The sequence below is a fragment of the Oncorhynchus tshawytscha genome, linkage group LG33, assembly GCF_018296145.1.
Source record: "Oncorhynchus tshawytscha isolate Ot180627B linkage group LG33, Otsh_v2.0, whole genome shotgun sequence".
Classification (NCBI taxonomy): Eukaryota; Metazoa; Chordata; class Actinopteri; order Salmoniformes; family Salmonidae; genus Oncorhynchus; species Oncorhynchus tshawytscha.
This window is the reverse complement of record NC_056461.1, coordinates 38,208,614-38,231,881: the sequence shown is the minus strand read 5'-3', so window position 1 is coordinate 38,231,881 and position 23,268 is coordinate 38,208,614. Positions and strand designations below refer to the sequence as shown.

At 42.2% G+C, this 23,268-nt stretch overlaps 1 protein-coding gene across 1 annotated transcript in view; it reads left to right on the top strand.

Moving 5' to 3' along the window:
* Positions 1-14,905, top strand: part of LOC112231423 — a gene marked incomplete in the record, with an annotated part of 690,592 nt that extends 675,687 nt beyond the window's left edge. The window contains 2 exon segments of the mRNA XM_042311719.1: positions 5,701-5,818; positions 9,819-14,905. Coding sequence (XP_042167653.1) covers positions 10,407-14,342 — 3,936 coding nt within the window.
* Between the last annotated feature and the right edge of the window lie 8,363 nt (positions 14,906-23,268).

Below are 23,268 nucleotides of genomic sequence, written 5' to 3'. Positions count from 1 at the left end.
ATTCACACAGGACACTGGATAAGACAGGAGAAGTACACCAGATATAACAAACTGATCCTAGCCCCCCGACACAAACTACTGCAGCATAAATACTGGAGGCTGAGACAGGAGGGGTCAGGAGACACTGTGGCTCCATCCGATGTTACCCCCAGACAGGGCCAAACAGGAAGGATATAACCCTCTCCTAACCTGGACAAGGCTGGGCAAATTGTGTGCCACCGGCTGCAACAAAGCCTGGGATAGAACCCTGGAGATGCAGTGCCTCAGACCGCTGCACCGTCACTGTATTTTTGTGCATTCAAATTGCCATCGATTGTGTTCATTGTCCATAGCTTATGCCTGCCTATAACATAACCCCAGCGTCACCATGGGGCACTGTTCACAACATTGACATCACCAAACCGCTCGCCCACACAACGCCATACAGAGTGTTGTGCGGTTGTGAGGCCGGTTGGAGGTACTGTCAAGTTCTCTAAAACAACATTGAAGGTGGCTTATGATAGAGAAATTAACTTTAAATTCTCTGGCAACAGCGCTGGGGGGCATTCCCGCAGTCTGCATGCCAATTGCAAACTCCCTCAAAACTTGAGACATCGGTGGCATTGTGTTGTGTAACAAAACATGGGATCAACACTTTACATGTTGCGTTTATATTTCTCTGCACCAGCTGTCAGAATCCGTACTCACGAGACATGTCACCTATCGAGCCTGTTTGGGATGCTCTGGATCGACATGTACGACAGCGTGCTCCAGTTCCCGGCAATATCCACCAACTTTGCACAGCCATTAAAAAGTGGGACAACATTTCACAATCAACAGAGTGATGTGAAGGAGATGTGTCTCGCTGCACCAGGGAAATAGTGGTCACACCAGATACTGACTGGTTTTCTGATCCACGACCCTACATTTCCTTTAAAGGTATCTGTGACCAACAAATGCATATCTGTACTCACAGTCATACGAAAGCCATAGATTAGGGCCTAAAGCATTTATTTTAATTGACTGATTTCCTTATATGAACTGTAACTCAGTAAAATCGCTGAAATTGTTTGCATGTTGCGTTTATATTTTTGTTCAATGTAGATCGCTATAGTGAGGGAAAAAAGTATTTGATCCCCTGCTGATTTTGTACGTTTGCCCACTGACAAAGAAATGATCCGTCTATAATTTGAATGGTAGGTTTATTTGAACAGAATAACAACAAAAATCCAGAAAAACGCATGTCAAAAATGTTATAAATTGATTTGCATTTTAATGAGGGAAATTAGTATTTGACCCCTGGCAAAACCCTTGTTGGTAATCACAGAGGTTAGACGTTTCTTGTAGTTGGCCACCAGGTTCGCACACATCTCAGGAGGGATTATGTCTCACTCCTCTTTGCAGATCTTCTCCAAGTCATTAAGGTTTTGAGGCTGACGTTTGGCAACTCGAACCTTCAGCTCACTCCACAGATGTTCTATGGGATTAAGCTCTGGAGACTGGGTAGGCCACTCCAGGAACTTAATGTGCTTCATCTTGAGCCACTCCTTTGTTGCATTGGCCGTGTGTTTTGGGTCATTGTCATGCTGGAATACCCATCCACGACCCATTTTCAATGCCCTGGCTGAGGGAAGGAGGTTCTCACCCAAGATTTGACGGTACATGGCCCCCGTCCATCGTACCGTCAAATGTATTATTATTATCGTACCGTCAAATGGTAACTTGGTAACTTCCGGCGCCGACAGAGATGGCCGCCTCGCTTCGCGTTCCTCGGAAACTATGCAGTTTTTTGTTTTTTTACGTGTTATTTCTTACATTAGTACCCCAGGTCATCTTAGGTTTCATTACATACAGTCGAGAAGAACTACTGAATATAAGATCAGCGTCAACTCACCATCAGTACGACCAAGAATATGTTTTTCGCGACGCGGATCCTGTGTTCTGCCTTACAAACAGGACAACGGAGTGGATTCCATGCAGCGACCCAAAAAAACGACTCCGAAAAAGAGGGAAACGAGGCGGTCTTCTGGTCAGACTCCGGAGAATGGGCACACCGTGCACCACTCCCTAGCATTCTTCTTGCCAATGTCCAGTCTCTTGACAACAAGGTTGATGAAATCCGAGCAAGGGTAGCATTCCAGAGGGACATCAGAGACTGTAACGTTCTATGCTTCACGGAAACATGGCTCACTGGAGAGACGCTATCCGAGGCGGTGCAGCCAGCGGGTTTCTCCACGCATCGCGCCGACAGAAACAAACATCTTTCTGGTAAGAAGAGGGGCGGGGCGTATGCCTTATGACTAACGTGACATGGTGTGATGAAAGAAACATACAGGAACTCAAATCCTTCTGTTCACCTGATTTAGAATTCCTCACAATCAAATGTAGACCGCATTATCTACCAAGAGAATTCTCTTCGATTATAATCACAGCCGTATATATCCCCCCAAGCAGACACATCGATGGCTCTGAACGAACTTTATTTAACTCTCTGCAAACTGGAAACGATTTATCCGGAGGCTGCATTCATTGTAGCTGGGGATTTTAACAAGGCTAATCTGAAAACAAGACTCCCTAAATTTTATCAGCATATCGATTGCGCAACCAGGGGTGGAAAGACCTTGGATCATTGTTACTCTAACTTCCGCGGTTCATATAAGGCCCTGCCCCGCCCCCCTTTCGGAAAAGCTGACCACGACTCCATTTTGTTGATCCCTGCCTACAGACAGAAACTAAAACAAGAAGCTCCCACGCTGAGGTCTGTTCAACGCTGGTCTGACCAAGCTGACTCCACACTCCAAGACTGCTTCCATCACGTGGACTGGGAGATGTTTCGTATTGCGTCAGACAACAACATTGACGAATACGCTGATTCGGTGTGCGAGTTCATTAGAACGTGCGTTGAAGATGTCATTCCCATAGCAACGATTAAAACATTCCCTAACCAGAAACCGTGGATTGATGGCAGCATTCGTGTGAAACTGAAAGCACGAACCACTGCTTTTAATCAGGGCAAGGTGTCTGGTGACATGACTGAATACAAACAGTGCAGCTATTCCCTCCGCAAGGCTATCAAACAAGCTAAGCGTCAGTACAGAGACAAAGTAGAATCTCAATTCAACGGCTCAGACACAAGAGGCATGTGGCAGGGTCTACAGTCAATCACGGACTACAGGAAGAAATCCAGCCCAGTCACGGACCAGGATGTCTTGCTCCCAGGCAGACTAAATAACTTTTTTGCCCGCTTTGAGGACAATACAGTGCCACTGACACGGCCTGCAATGAAAACATGCGGTCTCTCCTTCACTGCAGCCGAGGTGAGTAAGACATTTAAACGTGTTAAGCCTCGCAAGGCTGCAGGCCCAGACGGCATCCCCAGCCGAGCATCGTGAGGAAGGCGCAAGCGCCTCTTCAACCTCAGGAGGCTGAAGAAATTCGGCTTGTCACCAAAAGCACTCACAAACTTCTACAGATGCACAATCGAGAGCATCCTGGCGGGCTGTATCACCGCCTGGTACGGCAACTGCTCCGCCCTCAACCGTAAGGCTCTCCAGAGGGTAGTGAGGTCTGCACAACGCATCACCGGGGGCAAACTACCTGCCCTCCAGGACACCTACACCACCCGATGTTACAGGAAGGCCATGAAGATCATCAAGGACATCAACCACCCGAGCCACTGCCTGTTCACCCCGCTATCATCCAGAAGGCGAGGTGCATCAAAGCTGGGACCGAGAGACTGAAAAACAGCTTCTATCTCAAGGCCATCAGACTGTTAAACAGCCACCACTAACATTGAGTGGCTGCTGCCAACACACTGACACTGACACTGACTCAACTCCAGCCACTTTAATAATGGGAATTGATGGGAAATGATGTAAATATATCACTAGCCACTTTAAACAATGCTACCTTATATAATGTTTACATACCCTACATTATTCATCTCATATGCATACGTATATACTGTACTCTATATCATCGACTGCATCCTTATGTAATACATGTATCACTAGCCACTTTAACTATGCCACTTTGTTTACATACTCATCTCATATGTATATACTGTACTCGATATCAACTACTGTATCTTGCCTATGCTGCTCTGTACCATCACTCATTCATATATCCTTATGTACATATTCTTTATCCCCTTACACTGTGTATAAGACAGTAGTTTTGGAATTGTTAGTTAGATTACTTGTTGGTTATTACTGCATTGTCGGAACTAGAAGCACAAGCATTTCGCTACACTCACATTAACATCTGCTAACAATGTGTATGTGACAAATAAAATTTGATTTGATTTGATTTGATGTATTATGCCATAATGTATTATACCAGCCCGGGCGCAATTTAGATTTTGGCCACTAGATGGCAGCAGTGTATGTGTAAAGTTTTAGACTGATCCAAATAACCATTGCATTTCTGTTCAAAATGTTGTATCAAGACTGCCCAAATGTGCCTAATTGGTTTATTAATAACTTTTCAAGTTCATAATTGTGCACTCTCCTCAAACAATAGCATGGTATTCTTTCACTGTAATAGCTACTGTAAATTGGACAGTGCAGTTTGATTAACAAGAATTGAAGCTTTCTGTCCATATCAGATATGTCTATGTTCTGGGAAATGTTCTTGTTACTTAAAATCTCATGCTAATCGCCTTAGCGCACAATAGCTCAACCGTCCCGTGGGTGGGACACCGATATGTAAAGATCCTTAAGAGGATTTATTAAAGAATACTCGCAGTCATTCAGTAGAACATGTGGCTGAAACTTATCAAAGTAACATGAAGTTGCTGTGTAAATTCACCTCTAAGGACTCAAACTCAATGTAAATTAATCAATCTTTATTATCAGGCCGGAGATGTTCACAAAATCAATTCAAACTTGAATAAAACTCTGAAAAGGGCTTTCCCTCTCAGTCCTTATATACTTATTAATGTTGGTTCCTGCCTGTTACTGACAAGGCTTCTCTCAAAGCTGAGATCTTGAAACTGAGATACTCCTCTAGACTCCCTCCACCTACCCAAGAACGTTGGAGTACAAAAATCTGTTAACCACCTAACCGAGGATCTAAATTTAACCTTGTGAAATACCCTAGATGCAGTCACTCCTCTAAAAACAAAAAAATGTGTCACAAGATATTAGCTCCCTGGTATAAAGAAATTGCCCGAGCCCTGAAGCAATTCACTGTTTAAACAAGTTTTGTTTAGCTAATAAAATGAAAACTTTTGTATGAGAGAGAGAGAGAGAGAGAGAGATTGCTACATACTGTAACTAGGAGACAGTGCTTTCTAATAGATGTGTCACACCCACGGTATTTTGCACAGGCTAAGCATGTCTACACCATACTATCGTGTAAGCCTGTGATTGGACTATCCATTTCCCTTGTCACATATATAAGATTGCCTAACTTTTTCAGCAGACTATCTTCAGTGAAGCTGCTTATGCCTCTCCTCTCCCTTCATGTGTGTGTAAATCCCTCTGTAAGTGCATTTTTACTTTTATGTTCTGTTTGTTTCAAGAGCTTTTTGTAACATTGTTTGCATTGATAATCATTGAAATACTTGTAAGAGATATGTTTGTGGGTTAGCTGCTTCACTACCAAAAGGCACTGTTGACTCTAGTGTTAAGTTATGTAATGTCTGTAATATCTACTGCAGAGTTTACCGGTGTGTGAATGCCATAAATCATGTATCATGTATTTCATCACATTATACAGATCTACCTGCTAAAGAGTTCAGCATCTGAGAACCTGGGGCAATCTAGAAGTGGCTTTCACTGACAAAGCCGACTGGGACTTACCAGATCTTTTATACACAGAAGAGACCGTGTTTAAGGTATGTAGTAAGGTTTAGGGTTGGATCCAAGCGTATTATTCAGATGTACACAAATGTTATGAGAGTTAAACAGATCTTCAAAATATTTGCTGTCAAATTCGAAGGGAAAATGGATGTCTATCTGCCGGTAATTTCCTGATGTCACCAGCTATGGCAGCACCCCCTGGTCTACCGCATCTTTGACCTTTAGATATGGAATAGTACAGTTTATTGAAGTCTTCACACTGATTGTCGGACTATAACATGTAGCCTGATATAACAGTCATTTGTGAATGATTTAAGTATTTATTACATAAAATTAAACACCAAATGTACATTTTGCCAAAGAAATAGGAGTGGAAAAATATAATTTTTCTGCATCTCTCTAGCGCATATACGAACTGGCGGGTACTGACCGCGGGCTATCTTCCAATATTTATTTTTGCAATTGACCCATTTGCCTTTAATTTCCTTAGAAACAGTTAAACTGATGTCATTAGGAAAATGCCGGGAAGGCTATAAACCTCGCTCCACGAGAAGAGCAGAATTGACAGTAAAATCACAACAGATGCCAACTACATTATTTATGCCTTCATTCTATCGATTAATACCATGTATTCTTGTGAGTAGTGCTTTATAGTCTTCTAATTGTGATTGACAAATAGCCAGACAAGTATCCTGAATTACAAGCAGACAAATATCTAAATAAGGCCGAAAGGTTGCTGGATCGAATCCTGAGCTGACAAGGTAAAAATCTGTCATTCTTCCCCTGAGCAAGGCAGTTCAGTTCACTGGTAGGCTGTCATTGTAAATAAGAATTTGTTCTTAACTGAATTGCCTAGTTAAATATAAATAAATACAAGTATTGAATAGTGTTTGTGCATAAAGATAGAGCCCCCAATATACTTATCACAAATGCCTTGCTTAAAGTATTGAATATGGCTCTCCATTACTCAATTTTGGATCGTCATTAGCACAGGATACATAATCCCAATTTTAGCTCCAAGACACCAGCCATCTGAAAAAGGTTGTGCTGATTCGTTGGCACATTGAACCATGTCGTGTACGTACTGTATTTAAAAATGTTAGTGGATAATGGTAAAACAATGACGTCATATGTGGATTCCGGCATCTTTATGCATCTTTGCCATTTGGGTATGGCATTTTGGGGAAAATAAATATTACATTTTTCTAGATTTCTTAAAAAATATATTTGGGTACATCTTCCCATTCCAAATCAACTAATATGCCATCTTAAGCCCTGTTTCCATTGAATTAGGGCCAAACTCGAGCTGGTTCGAATGGAATTCTGAAATTCAAGCTAGTTCGGGGGAGATCTGGCCCGATTAGAATCCATGCAGGTGATGCCGTTACTATGCAACCACCAGCTGATCACTGCTGGATGCTGACATGTTTAGTTAGTCTGGGTGTTATTGCTGTTAGCTAGCACATGGACAAGCAGTAGTCAGACATGACACGAATTACCACCATAGCTGGATACATTTTTGAGAACAGTCAGCCCTCGGATGCTAGCCAGCTAACATTAGCTTTCAAATCAGAGTTGAAATGAGCTAGCTAGCACATGTGAGCTAGCAGGGATTTTAGCTAGCTAGATTTTCTTGAAAGCTAGCTAGATACATCTATCAAACCTTTCGTCTGGTTCTATTTGCAAGCTAGCTAGTAGCCAATGCCCTGGCAAACATGGTAGGAACAACGCTAACCATTTAACTAGCTAGCAAGCCAAAAATGTGTCTAGCTGGCACTGGCAGCAGTATGAGGTAATGTTAGTTACAGTGTGATAAGGGTGCTAGCTAGGTATCTAGCTAGTTCTAGACATGACTTTCTACAAATTCTAGATAGCTAGCCAGCCTACATTAGTGAAGCTAGCTGCACAGTCACATTGGCTAGCTAGCAACATGACTAGCATAATTTCTAAATTCTGGAGGCAGTGGAAATGCAATTCAAGCTAGCCCACCAATGCCAGTCTAGTAAGGCCAGATAGCCCACCCGGGCCGGCATTATGATAACATTGTGCCACCAGTAGGAGTAGTAACGTCAATGACGATAACCACTGAATTTTAGGTCAATTAAGATTTTTTTTTTTAATGGAGGCCACAGATTCTCAGATCATTAACTAAAGTGATATGATGAATCATTTTGCTCACAATATACTTTCCCTTCATTTACACTGAACAAAAATATAAACGCAACATGCAACTATTTCTAAGATTTTACTGTGTTACATTTATCGAAATCAGTCAATATAAATACATTCATTAGGCCCTAATCTATGGATTTTACATGACTGGGCAGGGGTGCAACTATGGGTGGGAAATGAACACCCTTTCAGTATGTCATACATTTGAGGATTCCGTTAATAATTTGATGTCTAAATTCAGTGTAATTTGGTGCTACCATGTTTACGCTGAACAAAAAAATATAAACACAACATGTAAAGTGTTTGTTCCATGTTTCATGAGCTGAAATAACAGACCCCAGAAAGAGTTTTCTGTGTATGGAAAGTTATTTCTCCATTTTTTTGCACAAATTTGTTTACATCCCTCTTAGTGAGCATTTCTCCTTTGCCAAGATCATCAATCCACATGAAAGGTGTACAGTATCAAGAATACAGTATCAAGAAGCTGTGCTGAGGACAATAAAAGGCCACTCTAAAATGTGCAGTTTTGTCACACAACACAATGCCGCAGTGCCTTCAGAAAGTATTCAGATCCCTTGACTTTTTTTCACATTTGTTACGTTACCGGCTTATTATAAAATTGATTAAATAAATAACAATTCTCAGCAATCTACACACAATACCCCATAATGACAAAGCAAAAAAAATAGAAATAGCTTATTTACATAAGTATTCAGACCCTTTGCTATGAGACTCTAAATTGAGCTCAGATGCATCCTGTTTCCATTGATCATCCTTGAGCTGTTTCTATAGCTTGATTTGGAGTCCACCTGTGTTAAATTCAATTGATTGGACACGATTTGGAAAGAAACACACCTGTCTATATAAGGTCCAACAGTTGACAGTGCATGTCAGAGCAAATACCAAGCAATGAGGTCGAAGGAATTGTTCATAGAGCTCTGAAACAAGGTTGAGTCGAGGTACGGACCTGGGGAAGGGTAGTTTGGAACCACCAAGACTCTTCCTTGAGCTGGTCACCCGGCCAAACTGAGCAATCGGGGGAGAAGGGCCTTGGTCAGGGAGGTAACCAAGAACCCAATGGTTATCTGCAGACCCTCACTGAAACCAATACTATCACCATCTACTGGCCAATGTCAACTGCCTTTGCATAATCCTAAATCCTGTTCCCCCTCCTTTCCAAACTCCTTTCCTGTCCTCCTTTCCTAGCTCCCTTTGCTTCTTTCCTAGCTTCCTTTCCACTGTGAACCTCGTCCCATTACCAAAAACAGGAGAGGTTAGAATTTTGCCAGAGGCATGGTCTTTGTGACTGTAACTTTCACACCTGTAACGATCGTCGTAGGTGGAAGAAGGAGAGGACCAAGGTGCAGCGTGGTACGTGTTCATGATCTTTTAATTACACTGAACACTAGAACAAAAATAACAAAACAGCACAAACGAAACAGTCCTGTCTGGTACAGAGACAGAAAACAACTACCCACAACTCAAGGGCAAAAACAGGCTGCCTAAGTATGGTTCTCAATCAGAGACAACGATTGACAGCTGCCTCTGATTGGGAACCAGAGATGTAGATGTAGATTAGAAATTAATGGCATACTGCTGTAGGTGTTTTCACAAATTCCAGGTGTAAAATTAGAGTTTGAATGTTGTTGGGTAACTTCTGTTTTAGATGTATTGTTCTAAATAACAATCTCTTACCCTGTCATAGGAATTGTAGGATTCCCGTCACTACGGAAGAATTAGGAGAAGAGCTTGTCCTTTCATATAACTTTTCCTTGCAAGATTACTGTACTAAAATGACAATTTTATGTTCTAAAATCAAGTTGCATAATAAACCTCATCACAAGTTTGTATTTTATATTCTAGGTATCATAGCTGAGACCAGATCCTTATAAGAAACATCAAGAGGGAGAACCTACAAGAAGCCAGAAGATGTGCAGCACTGCAGAAGCTGGCTCAAATTCATCTTGGATATGTACTCTATACATGTTTTAAATTGGCTAAGACAATAATACAAAAGCCTTGAGCAGTTGCTAATATCACCTGTATGAAAAGACAAATTATCCATTGGACTAATTAGTATGTTAAACATGCATCATTTAATTTACAAAGTTGTGAACTGATTGTTTAGTTTATATATTCTCGGCAACACAGAAACAAGATTCCTCCTTGATTAGGTTCTGGAGATAGAGGTATGAGATTTGATACTAAAGCTATTGGGGGAACCAGGGTGGAGTCTCTTTTCTAGCTCCACCCCCATCTCTCCGCAAGTCTCGGCCAAGTCTATTGGCCAAATGTCTCATCCCCTTCCGTAATTTGAAAGATGCCAGGTGCACCCCTGTGAAAGTGTATTTCAGCCAAAAAACGAGTGACACGAAGCCAACACACTGGAACAATTTCCCCTGGTTATTCATTACATCTCAAAGACATTAGTTACATTTATCTTAAACTGAAATGGCTCAGAAAAGACAGAGTGATGAGCCATTGGACAGAGCCCCCAAAAGGTCACCAATTTCTAATTCAATGGACTCAAACCCTACCAATATAGCTCATGAACTGAATGCCAGATCCCCTGGTTTTGTTCCCCCAGACCTCCCCCAAATTGACAACACAGATAATGGGCAGTCTCAGAACCTGCCTTCACTGCCTTTTACTGCAGGTGAAAATGATGCCCATTCATCCACTAATGATACTCAGCAAACGGATCCTCTTGGTGCGTTGAATGCGTATTTAGAGAGACTTCAGCAAGGTGACGATGGCATAGACAGATCCATAAGAGTGATTCATAGAGCAAAGTTCAACACAACTGAAATTAGACAGCGGCTGGACATGAGTCGGGATGATGTGAACGACTATGCCGTCTTCTATGCTATGATTTTAGAGGCATTAGATGGATTTTCAAAGAAAATGACAGAACTGGCCAGTGCTAATGATGTAAGACTGTTACAGTTGGAGGGTGACTTTTTGTTCCCAGTCTCAGCCCGTTTGCCAAATGGAGAAGTGGAACCTGACACATTTCTTTCGTTAATCGAGCAGGTGGTCCAGAGTAACCAAGAAATATTGACTGATGACACCCTAGAGCTTGTTGTTCAAATCGTGCACAATCTCGAGGGTGGTGGTGGTCCACGTAGAAAGGTGACAGCTATCTTGGATAATGAGCTAATTAAGAAAAAGCGTATGCACCTCATTGTACTCACTAACAAAGACAACAACCTTTGCTTTGCCACTTGTGTAGTTATGCTTTTAGACCCAGGATTGACTACGAGTGACGCTGAGCAGAAAGGCAGAGATCTGCAGACTTCAGTTGGGTTATCTGAGCTCACTAAGGTTTCTTTATCAGACATTAACAAATTTGAGAAGGAACTGGGTGTTAAAATAGTGGTATTTTATCGTGAACGGTCAGATATAAAACACTTTAAAACACATTTTAAGAAAACTCATGCCAAAACAGTGTTTCTTTACCTGCACGATGACCATTACTATGGTATCAAAAACCCAAAGGGGTTTCTGGGAGTTAGCTATTTTTGCAACTTTTGCTATTCTGGCTATAGCAAAAAGAATGACCACAAGTGTGAGAATTGCTGCAATGTCTGTCATCATGCTAAGTGCCCAGATCAGCCAAAGAAGACCATCCGGTGTACAGAATGTTTGCGTTTCTGTCGATCTAAATTCTGCCATACACAGCACAAAGTCCGTAATTTGAATGAAGCCTCTGGTAAAATGTTTTCCACGTGTGATGTAACCAAATACTGTTCCCAGTGTAACAGATGTTACACTATTAATGTGGCCAATCCGAAGGAGCACGAATGTGGAGCTAATCGATGCCACTGCTGTAAAGCTGCAAAAATGGAAGCAGAAGGCCATCAGTGTTTCATTCAAAAACTTGAACCCGAGGAGCCTAGTGAGAAGTACATATTCTATGACTTTGAGACAAGACAAGACACAGATGAGCACGTTCCCAACTTTGTGTGCTGTATGGATTTCCATGGAGAAACCTGGACTGCAGAGGGAGAGCACTGTGTTAAAGCCTTTTACAAAAAATACAGAACAAACAAGTACAAGGACTATACATTCATAGCCCACAACTCAAAGGGATATGATGGGTATTTTTTGATGAACTATCTAGTTGACAACATGATTACACCAAAAATCACAGCACAAGGCAGCAAGCTTTTATGCATTATTGACAAAGACTTTGGACAAAGATACATTGATAGTCTCAGTTTTTTATCAATGAAGCTGAGTGACATGCCAGAGGCAATGGGCTTTGAAAATGACAAGAAGGGATATTTTCCACATTGGTTTAACACACAGCAAAACCAGAATTACATTGGCAAGTACCCCTCCCCTGAATTATATGGTGACAGAACCATGATGAAGAAAGAGAGGGAAAACTTTCTGCAGTGGCACAAATCAAAATCTGAATCAAACTCTGAGTTTGACTTCAAGAAGGAGATGGCAGAATATTGTAAGAATGATGTGATCATTCTGCGGAAAGCATGCTTACGGTTTAGGGAAGAGGTCCTTAGCACTACAAAGGTTGACCCACTGCAATGTGTGACTCTTGCATCCCTGTGCATGAAAATCTACCGCACAAAATTCTTACCCGAAAAAACCATTGCCATTCCTCCATTAGACAATTACATCCAAAGTCAGAAGACTTTTTCTACTCCATCTATTCAATGGTTGGAATATTTGTCTCACAAGGAAAACCGATCCATAAAGCATGCTCTGAACGATGGAGAAAAACGGATGGGCAAGTACTCGTTGGATGGTTTCTCAGAGGATGATGATGGTACCATAGCCTATGAGTACGCTGGCTGCTATTTTCATGGTTGCCCAGACTGTTATGACTATGATGCTTTTTGTAAGCAGACCAAAATGACCTTTGGTGTCATGCATCAGCATTTCCAGGACAAAATCAGCTCGTTGCAAAAGGACCACCATTTGAATGTGAAGGTGATGTGGGAGCATGAGTGGAATGTTCTCAAAAAGACAGATCCAGAGGTCCAGACATTCTTGAAAACATTTGAAATGCCTGAGCCCATGGAACCCAGAGATGCCTTTTTTGGGGGTAGGACGAACGCACTTCACCTGCATTACAAAGTGCAACCAGGGGAGACAATCCAATACTATGATTTCACGTCACTTTATCCCTTTGTAAATAAGGCAAAGGCTTACCCCATCGGACACCCTAACATAATCGCACGTGACTTTGAGCCACTAGACAAATACTTTGGTTTCGTCAAAGCCAAAGTATACCCCCCAAAGGGTCTGTATCTCCCTGTGCTACCATATCGTGCTGCTGGCAAGCTCATGTTTCCACTCTGCAGAATCTGCTCTGAGTCAGAGAATCAAGAGACTGAGTGTACTCACTCAGATGAGGAAAGGGCTCTAACTGGAGTATGGTGTACTGTTGAAATGGCTAAAGCCATTGAAAAGGGGTACAAAGTTGCCAAACTGATTGAAGTGTGGCATTTCCCCAAAAAGTCTGAATCTCTCTTCACTGAGTATGTCAAGACCTTTCTAAAAGACAAACAAGAGGCCAGTGGGTGGCCTCATAGTGCAGCTGATGAAGTTAGCAAAGAAGCGTACCTTCAGAGATATGAGGAAACGGAAGGTATTAAGCTGAACCGTGAAAAAATTGTTGTCAACAAGGCCATGAGAAAAATTGCTAAGCTTTTTCTGAACAGTCTTTGGGGAAAGTTTGGCCAAAGAGCAAATCAAATGAACACAACTTTGATGAAAGATTTGCAAGAACTTCTGAACTGTGTGTTCTCTCCTGAGATAGATGTTTCTAATATCTCTTTCTTGAATGATGATGTTGTCATGGTGAATTGGAAGTACATTGAGAAGCGCCACAGTTCTCCTGGTCCTGTTAATGTTTTCATTGCCGCTTTCACAACTGCCTATGCTAGACTGGAGCTCTACGACCTCATGGAAAAACTGCAGAAACGAACACTGTACCATGACACAGACAGTGTCATATTTGTGAGTAGGCCTGGAGATTGGATGCCAGAGCTAAATGAGTTCTTGGGGGGCCTGACGAGCGAGTTAGATCCAGGTGATCACATTGTGGAGTTTGTATCGGGTGGACCAAAGACATATGGATACGAAACACACAATGGAAAGAAATGCATGAAAGTTAAGGGAATCACTTTACATCATTCCAATGCAGCTTTAGTACATCTGGAGTCTCTCATAGGATTGGTTAATGACTTTCTTAAAGACAGGGACAATTCAGATGAGATATTGACACAGAATACCCAGATTGTCAGGAACAAGAGGAGATTCACTTTAAAAAACCGCTCTGCCCCAAAACGATTTAGAATCGTGTATAACAAGCGGAGGCTTTTCCCAGACTACAGTACACTGCCTTATGGGTACTAGGTTCTCTGTCTGTACTATGCCATTCTTGACAAGTGTATTTAATCAATCTAATGGAATAAAATCACTATTCTGTGAAGAATGCCTGTATATGTTGACTATGAATATTGTTTTAATCATGATAGCACTACTGGGATTGTCAAGACCCTCGATTATGATTTCTGGGCAAAATTACAGAACATTGTATTTGTTTATGCTATCCTTATCTCATAGCTTGTGGTAAAGTATATAGAGATTTTTATGCAAATGTACAATATTCCATAATATATTGAACATTATCTTTATTTGTTGTATCTGACTGTTATTTTATTTTTGTATTTTTATACGATAAGTGATTATTCTTTACAAACACAAGTGTTTTTGTGGACCTTTTCAGGCCATATTTATACTGTGTGTATATATATTTTCAATATTGTACTATCACATTTTTGAACTGTCACATTATTTTTTACTTATTTAAAATCTGCAAATAAGTGCAAAAGTAATTAGATACATTTTAGAGTGGAAGGTATTTCATATGTTATTGTGGCAATTTCCAATTTACCCAATAAATTACTGGGAGTTAATATAGAGTGTGTGACTCTATTTATTTATATAGCTTATAAGAAATTCCATAGACCCAATACATTACTAATAAATGCCTCATGAGCTTAGTTCAATTGTTGTACCCCATCAGAACCCACCATAACTTTGTTTTACTCCAATTTTTGTAAACAAAGTAATTGTTAACAAATACTGTATTCAACCCATTTTTTATGGGTCAACAACCAACTTGACAGATTTTGAAGAATTATTAAAAGAATAAGGGGCAAAGATTGTACAATCCAGGTGTGCAAAGCTCTTAGAGACTTACCCAGAAAGTCTGACAGCTGTAATCGCTGCCAAATGTGATTCTAAAATCTATTGACTCAGGGGTGTGAATATTTACGTAAATGTATTATTTCAGTATTTAATTTTAAATATATTTTTTAAATGCCCCAAAAAACATGTTTTCACTTGTTATTGTAGAGTATTGTGTGTGTGTATAGAGAAAACAAAAAATTTAACCCATTTTAAATTCTGTGTGTAACACAAAAAAATGTGGGATATGAATACCAAGGGGTATGCAAGGTTTCTGAAGGCAAAACTTGGTTGAAACTCACAGTTGGATCTCATGGATCATCAGTCATTGCATCCATAGCTTCGTATATGAATTTGAGAGTGGTTACATTACTCCAGCCCCATCCCTCAACTATTTACTACATTTGTGAATGAATGACTGCTTTGTTATTGTTTGAAATACAGATTTCCCCTTTAAATATAGCATAAGAATTTCAACATTTCAAAAGAAAGTACATTTTGTGTAGTATAGTGACAATTTGTTACATGTTTCTCAACCTGAACAATATTCACAATTGTCCACAATAATGTGGTAACACATGGAAAATCCTTGATATCTTGTCTACTAATGTCACGATTATCGTATGGTGGGGACCAAAGCGCAGTGTGATGTGAATACATTCTTCTTTATTGAATGAAGAACAAGAAGAACACTTAAACAAAAAATAACAAAAACGATTAAGACGACCGTGACCGCTGTATAAACAATGTGCAAATGTGGACAGACTGGCGTCTCAGGACTGACGGGTGACTCTAGCGGCTCAGGACCGACGGGAGACTCTATCGGCTCAGGACAGACGGGAGACTCTAGCGGCTCAGGACAGACGAGGCGCACTGTAGGCCTGGTGCGTGGTGCCGGCACTGGTGGTACTGGGCCGAGGACAGGCACCTCAGGATGAGTGCAGGGAGGAGGAACAGGGAGAACTGGGCTCTGGCGACGCAGAGGAAGCCCGGCGCGGGGTGCTGCCACCGGAGGGCTGGTGTGTGGAGATGGTACCGTATAGACCGGATCGAGAAGGCGCACTGGAGATCTGGAGCACCAAGCCTGCCCAACCTTACCTGGTTGAATGCTCCCCGTAGCCAGGCCAGTGCGGTGAGGTGGAATAGCCCGCACTGGGCTGTGCAGGCGAACTGGGGACTCCATGCGTAAGGCTGGTGCCATTTATGCCGGCCCGAGGAGACGCACTGGAGACCAGATGCGTAGAGCCGGCTTCATGGCACCTGGCTCGATGCCCACTTTAGCCCGGCCGATATGTGGAGCTGGAATGTACCGCACTGGGCTATGCACACACACCGGGGACACCGAGCGCTCCACCACATAACACGGTGCCTGCCCGGTACAACGCCCTCTCTCTCCACGGTAAGCATGGGGAGCTGGCGCAGGTCTCCTACCTGACTTCGCCACACTCCCCGTGTGCCTTTCCCCAATACATTTTTGGGGCTGCCACTTGGGCTTCTAGCCGCTCTGCCTCCTCATACCGATGCCTCGCTGCTTTCGCTGCCTACAGCTCTGCTTTGGGACGGCGATATTCCCCTGGCTGTGCCCAGGGTCCTTTGCCATCCAGAATCTCCTAACAAGTCCAGAAGTCCTTTGATTGCTGCTTGGTCCATTGTTGGTGGGTTATTCTGTCACGATTATCGTATGGAGGGGACCAAAGCGCAGTGTGATGTGAATACATTCTTCTTTATTGAATGAAGAACAAGAAGAACACTTAAACAAAAAACAACAAAACGATTAAGACGAACGTGACCGCTGTATAAACAATGTGCAAACGTGCAACATAACATAGACAATAACCCACGAAATACCCCAAAAAGATGGCTGCCTAAATATGGTTCACCTGCCTCTAATTGAGAACCAATCTAGGCAACCATAGACCAACATAAACACCTAGATGAAAACAACTCCATAAATCTACAAAAACCCCTAGACAGTGCAAACACCCTAGAATGAGACAAAAACACACATATCACCCATGTCACACCCTGGCCTAACCAAAATAATAAAGAAAACAAAGAATACTAAGGTCAGGGCGTGACAACTAAAATATGCCCCTTATTAAATATATGTAAATAATAATTTAATTGATTTTCAAATTAAGAAAAAGTGGTGTATTTGGACGTTGTGCTAATTTTCACAATACAATTATTTAATTCAATAAAGCACAACAGAAAACATATATTAATCCAGTTTTAAACTGATGGACAGTAAACTGTTGGACAGTATTTTATATCATGTTTATTTGGAATTAGGTCAAATCCTAATTTGTCCATGTTATGAAAAAGTGTTAATTTAACATGTTTTCCATCTAAGTGGTTAACAGTGTCAAGGTGAGATATTGACGGAAGAGAACTCAATACATTAAATGTATCATTGTGTTCTAGTTTTGGTTTCCGTCCCACCATTATATAATTTCATAACAGGGCTCAAGACCGTAAAAATGGCAGTGTGAGAGAGAGAGAGAAGTATCCTGTGGCTTCTGTCAACGTCCGTATGATTGATGACCCTGTCATTAGTCCCGCCCCACTATGAGTCATTCTGTCATTCTGCCAAAACAAAAGGATGAATGACTTTAGTTTTGGCAGAATGACAGAATCATTCGTCTTGTGGTGAGTAGGCCTACATTTTGAAAGCCAGATATAGATATAGGCTTGTTATTGATGAACTTCTTGACAATATACAAGAAGAGAAGTCACATCTATGTATATCATTCTATTTATCTAGGTTTCTTCTTATCTTGGAAATGTCTTTTTCAAAAAGTATAAAAAATACGAAAACATGAGTGTGCACCAGCTTATAGTCAGTTTTCGACAGGCCCAAAGAAAAACATTGTTTTTCCCAGGTGAATGTATACATCAACAAATGAATTGACAAAAACAGACTAAATTACAGCACGTGTATGTGTGGTTAGGGCCTGAGACAAAAAAAAATACACAGCGTAGAGTGAAATATACATTTGACGGTGACTTCATGCTATGGCCGTACCAACTTCACTATTGACATTGTCACCATGTCCTGCTTCACTCCTGACTGCTGTAGCTATTGTGTCCTAACTGACCTACTGCTATCCACTGCTTCCTCTGCTACTGGCCTCCCTCTCCTGGTGACACTATGTGTAACTTTGACCTCCCATCACATAACTAGAGTATGACAAAAGCTGTATAAAAAAGAGACAAACAAGAGCTTTTTGATAAATCATTATTTTATTGATGAATGAAAATTTGACAAACAACAATTACATCTCGGCAAGTAGGATGTTTTTTTATCCCTTGAAGGCTTCCCAGGCTGCAACCCGGTGGAAATCCTAGCGCCTCCTGGCAAACACATAGATGTTTGTCTTCCAATGGATGGCTGTTGTCCAATAAATGGTTGCCATCCAATTGATCCTGTAAGGAGCTACTTGCAATTTCAACTGAAGGCCCAGCACTCCACTGAGGAAACATTGGATCTTCTTTTGCTTCATAGTCCATGGGATGATGGTTGAACGCTTTCCATTCCAAAGGATGGCTGTTGTCGTCCAATGGATGGCTGTTGTCCAATGAATGGTTGCCGTCCAATTGACCTGGAGAGAAGCCACTCGCACTTTCAGCTGAAGACCCTGCACTCCACTGAGGAAACACTGGATCCTCTTGTGCTTCATAGTCCATGGGATGATTGTTGAAGGTTTTCCCTGAGACATGTTTCAAGGTACGTCGTCTTAAGATATCTGAGCAGAAGTGTGAGATCCCTTGAATTAATACTCATATTTATACACAGGTAAATCAGAAAATGTGGAGGATTCTGGGTATGAAATGATGTAATAGTGGGACGGCCAAAGTACAGGGGAGGGCAAAATGAGTCATTATATGTCAGGGGGTGGGACTAAATGCAGAGTCATCAATCAAAAGTTTGACAGAAGCCGTAGGATACTTCTCTCTCACTGACTGTACTATTGAGATGATCACCTTGTCCTGCTTCACGTTTACTCTCACACCTGACTGCTGTAGCTATTGTGTCCTAACTGACCTACTGCTATCCACTGCTTCCTCTGCTACTGGCCTCCCCTCTCCTGGTGACACTATGTGTAACTTTGACCTCCCATCACATAACTACATGGCAGCTCCTTGCTGGCTGACGGCTCTGGCAGCTCCTGGCTGACTGACGGCTCTGGCAGCTCCTGGCTGACTGACGGCTCAGTACAGACTGGCGGCTCTTACGGCTCAGGACAGTCTGGCGGCTCTAGCAGCTCAGGACAGACGGGAGACTCTAGCAGCTCAGGACAGACGGGAGACTCTAGCAGCTCAGGACAGACGGGAGACTCTAGCAGCTCCGTGGCAGAGATCTTTGTGGGCAATACTCGGCCTTGTCTCAGGATGGTAAGTTGGTGGTTGAAGATATCCCTCTAGTGGTGTGGGGGCTGTGCTTTGGCAAAGTGGGTGGGGTTATATCCTTCCTGTTTGGCCCTGTCCGGGGTGTCCTCAGATGGGGCCACAGTGTCTCCTGACCCCTCCTGTCTCAGCCTCCAGTATTTATGCTGCAGTAGTTTATGTGTCGGGGGGCTAGGGTCAGTTTGTTATATCTGTTATATCTCTAATTCTCTCTTTCTCTCTTTCTTTCTCTCTCTCGGAGGACCTGAGCCCTAGGACCATGCCTCAGGACTACCTGACATGATGACTCCTTGCTGTCCCCAGTCCACCTGGCCGTGCTGCTGCTCCAGTTTCAACTGTTCTGCCTTATTATTATTGGACCATGCTGGTCATTTATGAACATTTGAACATCTTGGCCATGTTCTGTTATAATCTACACCCGGCACAGCCAGAAGAGGACTGGCCACCCCACATAGCCTGGTTCTTCTCTAGGTTTCTTCCTAGGTTTTGGCCTTACTAGGGAGTTTTTCCTAGCCACCGTGCTTCTACACCTGCATTGCTTGCTGTTTGGGGTTTTAGGCTGGGTTTCTGTACAGCAATTTGAGATATCAGCTGATGTATGAAGGGCTATATAAATACATTTGATTTGATTTGACAGACGGGAGACTAGCGGCTCAGGACCGACGGGAGACTCTAGCGGCTCAGGACAGACGGGAGACTCTAGCGGCTCAGGACCGACGGGAGACTCTAGCGGCTCAGGACGGACGGGAGACTCTAGCGGCTCAGGACCGACGGGAGACTCTAGCGGCTCAGGACCGACGGGAGACTCTAGCGGCTCAGGACCGACGGGAGACTCTAGCGGCTCAGGACGGACGGGAGACTCTAGCGGCTCAGGACGGACGGGAGACTCTAGCGGCTCAGGACAGACGGGAGACTCTAGCGGCTCAGGACCGACGGGAGACTCTAGCGGCTCAGGACGGACGGGAGACTCTAGCGGCTCAGGATGGACGGGAGACTCTAGCGGCTCAGGACCGACGGGAGACTCTAGCGGCTCAGGACCGACGGGAGACTCTAGCGGCTCAGGACCGACGGGAGACTCTAGCGGCTCAGGACCGACGGGAGACTCTAGCGGCTCAGGACCGATTGCTGCTGCTGTCCGTTACCACGCTGCTTGGTCCATAGTTGGTGGGTTATTCTGTCACGATTATCGTATGGTGGGGACCAAAGCGCAGTGTGATGTGAATACATCTTCTTTATTGAATGAAGAACAAGAAGAACACTTAAACAAAAAACAACAAAACGATTAAGACGAACGAGACCTCTGTTTTTAACAATGTGCAAACGTGCAACATAACATAGACAATAACCCACGAAATACCCAAAGCAGATGGCTGCCTAAATATGGTTCACCTGCCTCTAATTGAGAACCAATCTAGGCAACCATAGACCAACATAAACACCTCGATGAAAACAACTCCATAAATCTAAAAAAACCTAGACAGTGCAAACACCCTAGAATGAGACAAAAACACACATATCACCCATGTCACACCCTGACCTAACCAAAATAATAAAGAAAACAAAGAATACTAAGGTCAGGGCGTGACAACTAAAATATGCCCCTTATTAAATATATGTAAATAATAACTTAATTGATTTTCAAATTAAGAAAAAGTGGTGTATTTGGACGTTGTGCTGATTTTCACAATACAATTATTTAATTCAATAAAGCACAACAGAAAACATATATTAATCCAGTTTTAAACTGATGGACAGTAAACTGTTGGACAGTATTTTATATCATGTTTATTTGGAATTAGGTCAAATCCTAATTTGTCCATGTTATGAAAAAGTGTTAATTTAACATGTTTTCCATCTAAGTGGTTAACAGTGTCAAGGTGAGATATTGACGGAAGAGAACTCAATACATTAAATGTATCATTGTGTTCTAGTTTTGGTTTCCGTCCCACCATTATATAATTTCATAACAGGGCTCAAGACCGTAAAAATGGCAGTGTGAGAGAGAGAGAAAGTATCCTGTGGCTTCTGTCAACGTCCGTATGATTGATGACCCTGTCATTAGTCCCGCCCCACTATGAGTCATTCTGTCATTCTGCCAAAACAAAAGGATGAATGACTTTAGTTTTGGCAGAATGACAGAATCATTCGTCTTGTGGTGAGTAGGCCTACATTTTGAAAGCCAGATATAGATATAGGCTTGTTATTGATGAACTTCTTGACAATAAACAAGAAGAAAGTCACATCTATGTATATCATTCTATTTATCTAGGTTTCTTCTTATCTTGGAAATGTCTTTTTCAAAAAGTATAAAAAATACGAAAACATGAGTGTGCACCAGCTTATAGTCAGTTTTCAACAGGCCCAAAGAAAAACATTGTTTTTCCCAGGTGAATGTATACATCAACAAATGAATTGACAAAAACAGACTAAATTACAGCACGTGTATGTGTGGTTAGGGCCTGAGACAAAAAAAAATACACAGTGTAGAGTGAAATATACATTTGACGGTGACTTCATGCTACGGCCGTACCAACTTCACTATTGACATTGTCACCATGTCCTGCTTCACTCCTGACTGCTGTAGCTATTGTGTCCTAACTGACCTACTGCTATCCACTGCTTCCTCTGCTACTGGCCTCCCCTCTCCTGGTGACACTATGTGTAACTTTGACCTCCCATCACATAACTAGAGTATGACAAAAGCTGTATAAAAAAGAGACAAACAAGAGCTTTTTGATAAATCATTATTTTATTGATGAATGAAAATTTGACAAACAACAATTACATCTCGGCAAGTAGGATGTTTTTTATCCCTTGAAGGCTTCCCAGGCTGCAACCCGGTGGAAATCCTAGCGCCTCCTGGCAAACACATAGATGTTTGTCTTCCAATGGATGGCTGTTGTCCAATAAATGGTTGCCATCCAATTGATCCTGTAAGGAGCTACTTGCAATTTCAACTGAAGGCCCAGCACTCCACTGAGGAAACATTGGATCTTCTTTTGCTTCATAGTCCATGGGATGATGGTTGAACGCTTTCCATTCCAAAGGATGGCTGTTGTCTTCCAATGGATGGCTGTTGTCCAATAAATGGTTGCCATCCAATTGATCCTGTAAGGAGCTACTTGCAATTTCAACTGAAGGCCCAGCACTCCACTGAGGAAACATTGGATCTTCTTTTGCTTCATAGTCCATGGGATGATTGTTGAAGGTTTTCCCTGAGACATGTTTCAAGGTACGTCGTCTTAAGATATCTGAGCAGAAGTGTGAGATCCCTTGAATTAATACTCATATTTATACACAGGTAAATCAGAAAATGTGGAGGATTCTGGGTATGAAATGATGTAATACTGGGACGGCCAAAGTACAGGGGAGGGCAAAATGAGTCATTATATGTCAGGGGGTGGGACTAAATGCAGAGTCATCAATCAAAAGTTTGACAGAAGCCGTAGGATACTTCTCTCTCACTAACTGTACTATTGAGATGATCACCTTGTCCTGCTTCACATTTACTCTCACTCCTGACTGCTGTAGCTATTGTGTCCTAACTGACCTACTGCTATCCACTGCTTCCTCTGCTACTGGCCTCCCCTCTCCTGGTGACACTATGTGTAACTTTGACCTCCCATCACATAACTAGAGTATGACAAAAGCTGTATAAAAAAAGAGACAAACATGAGCTTTT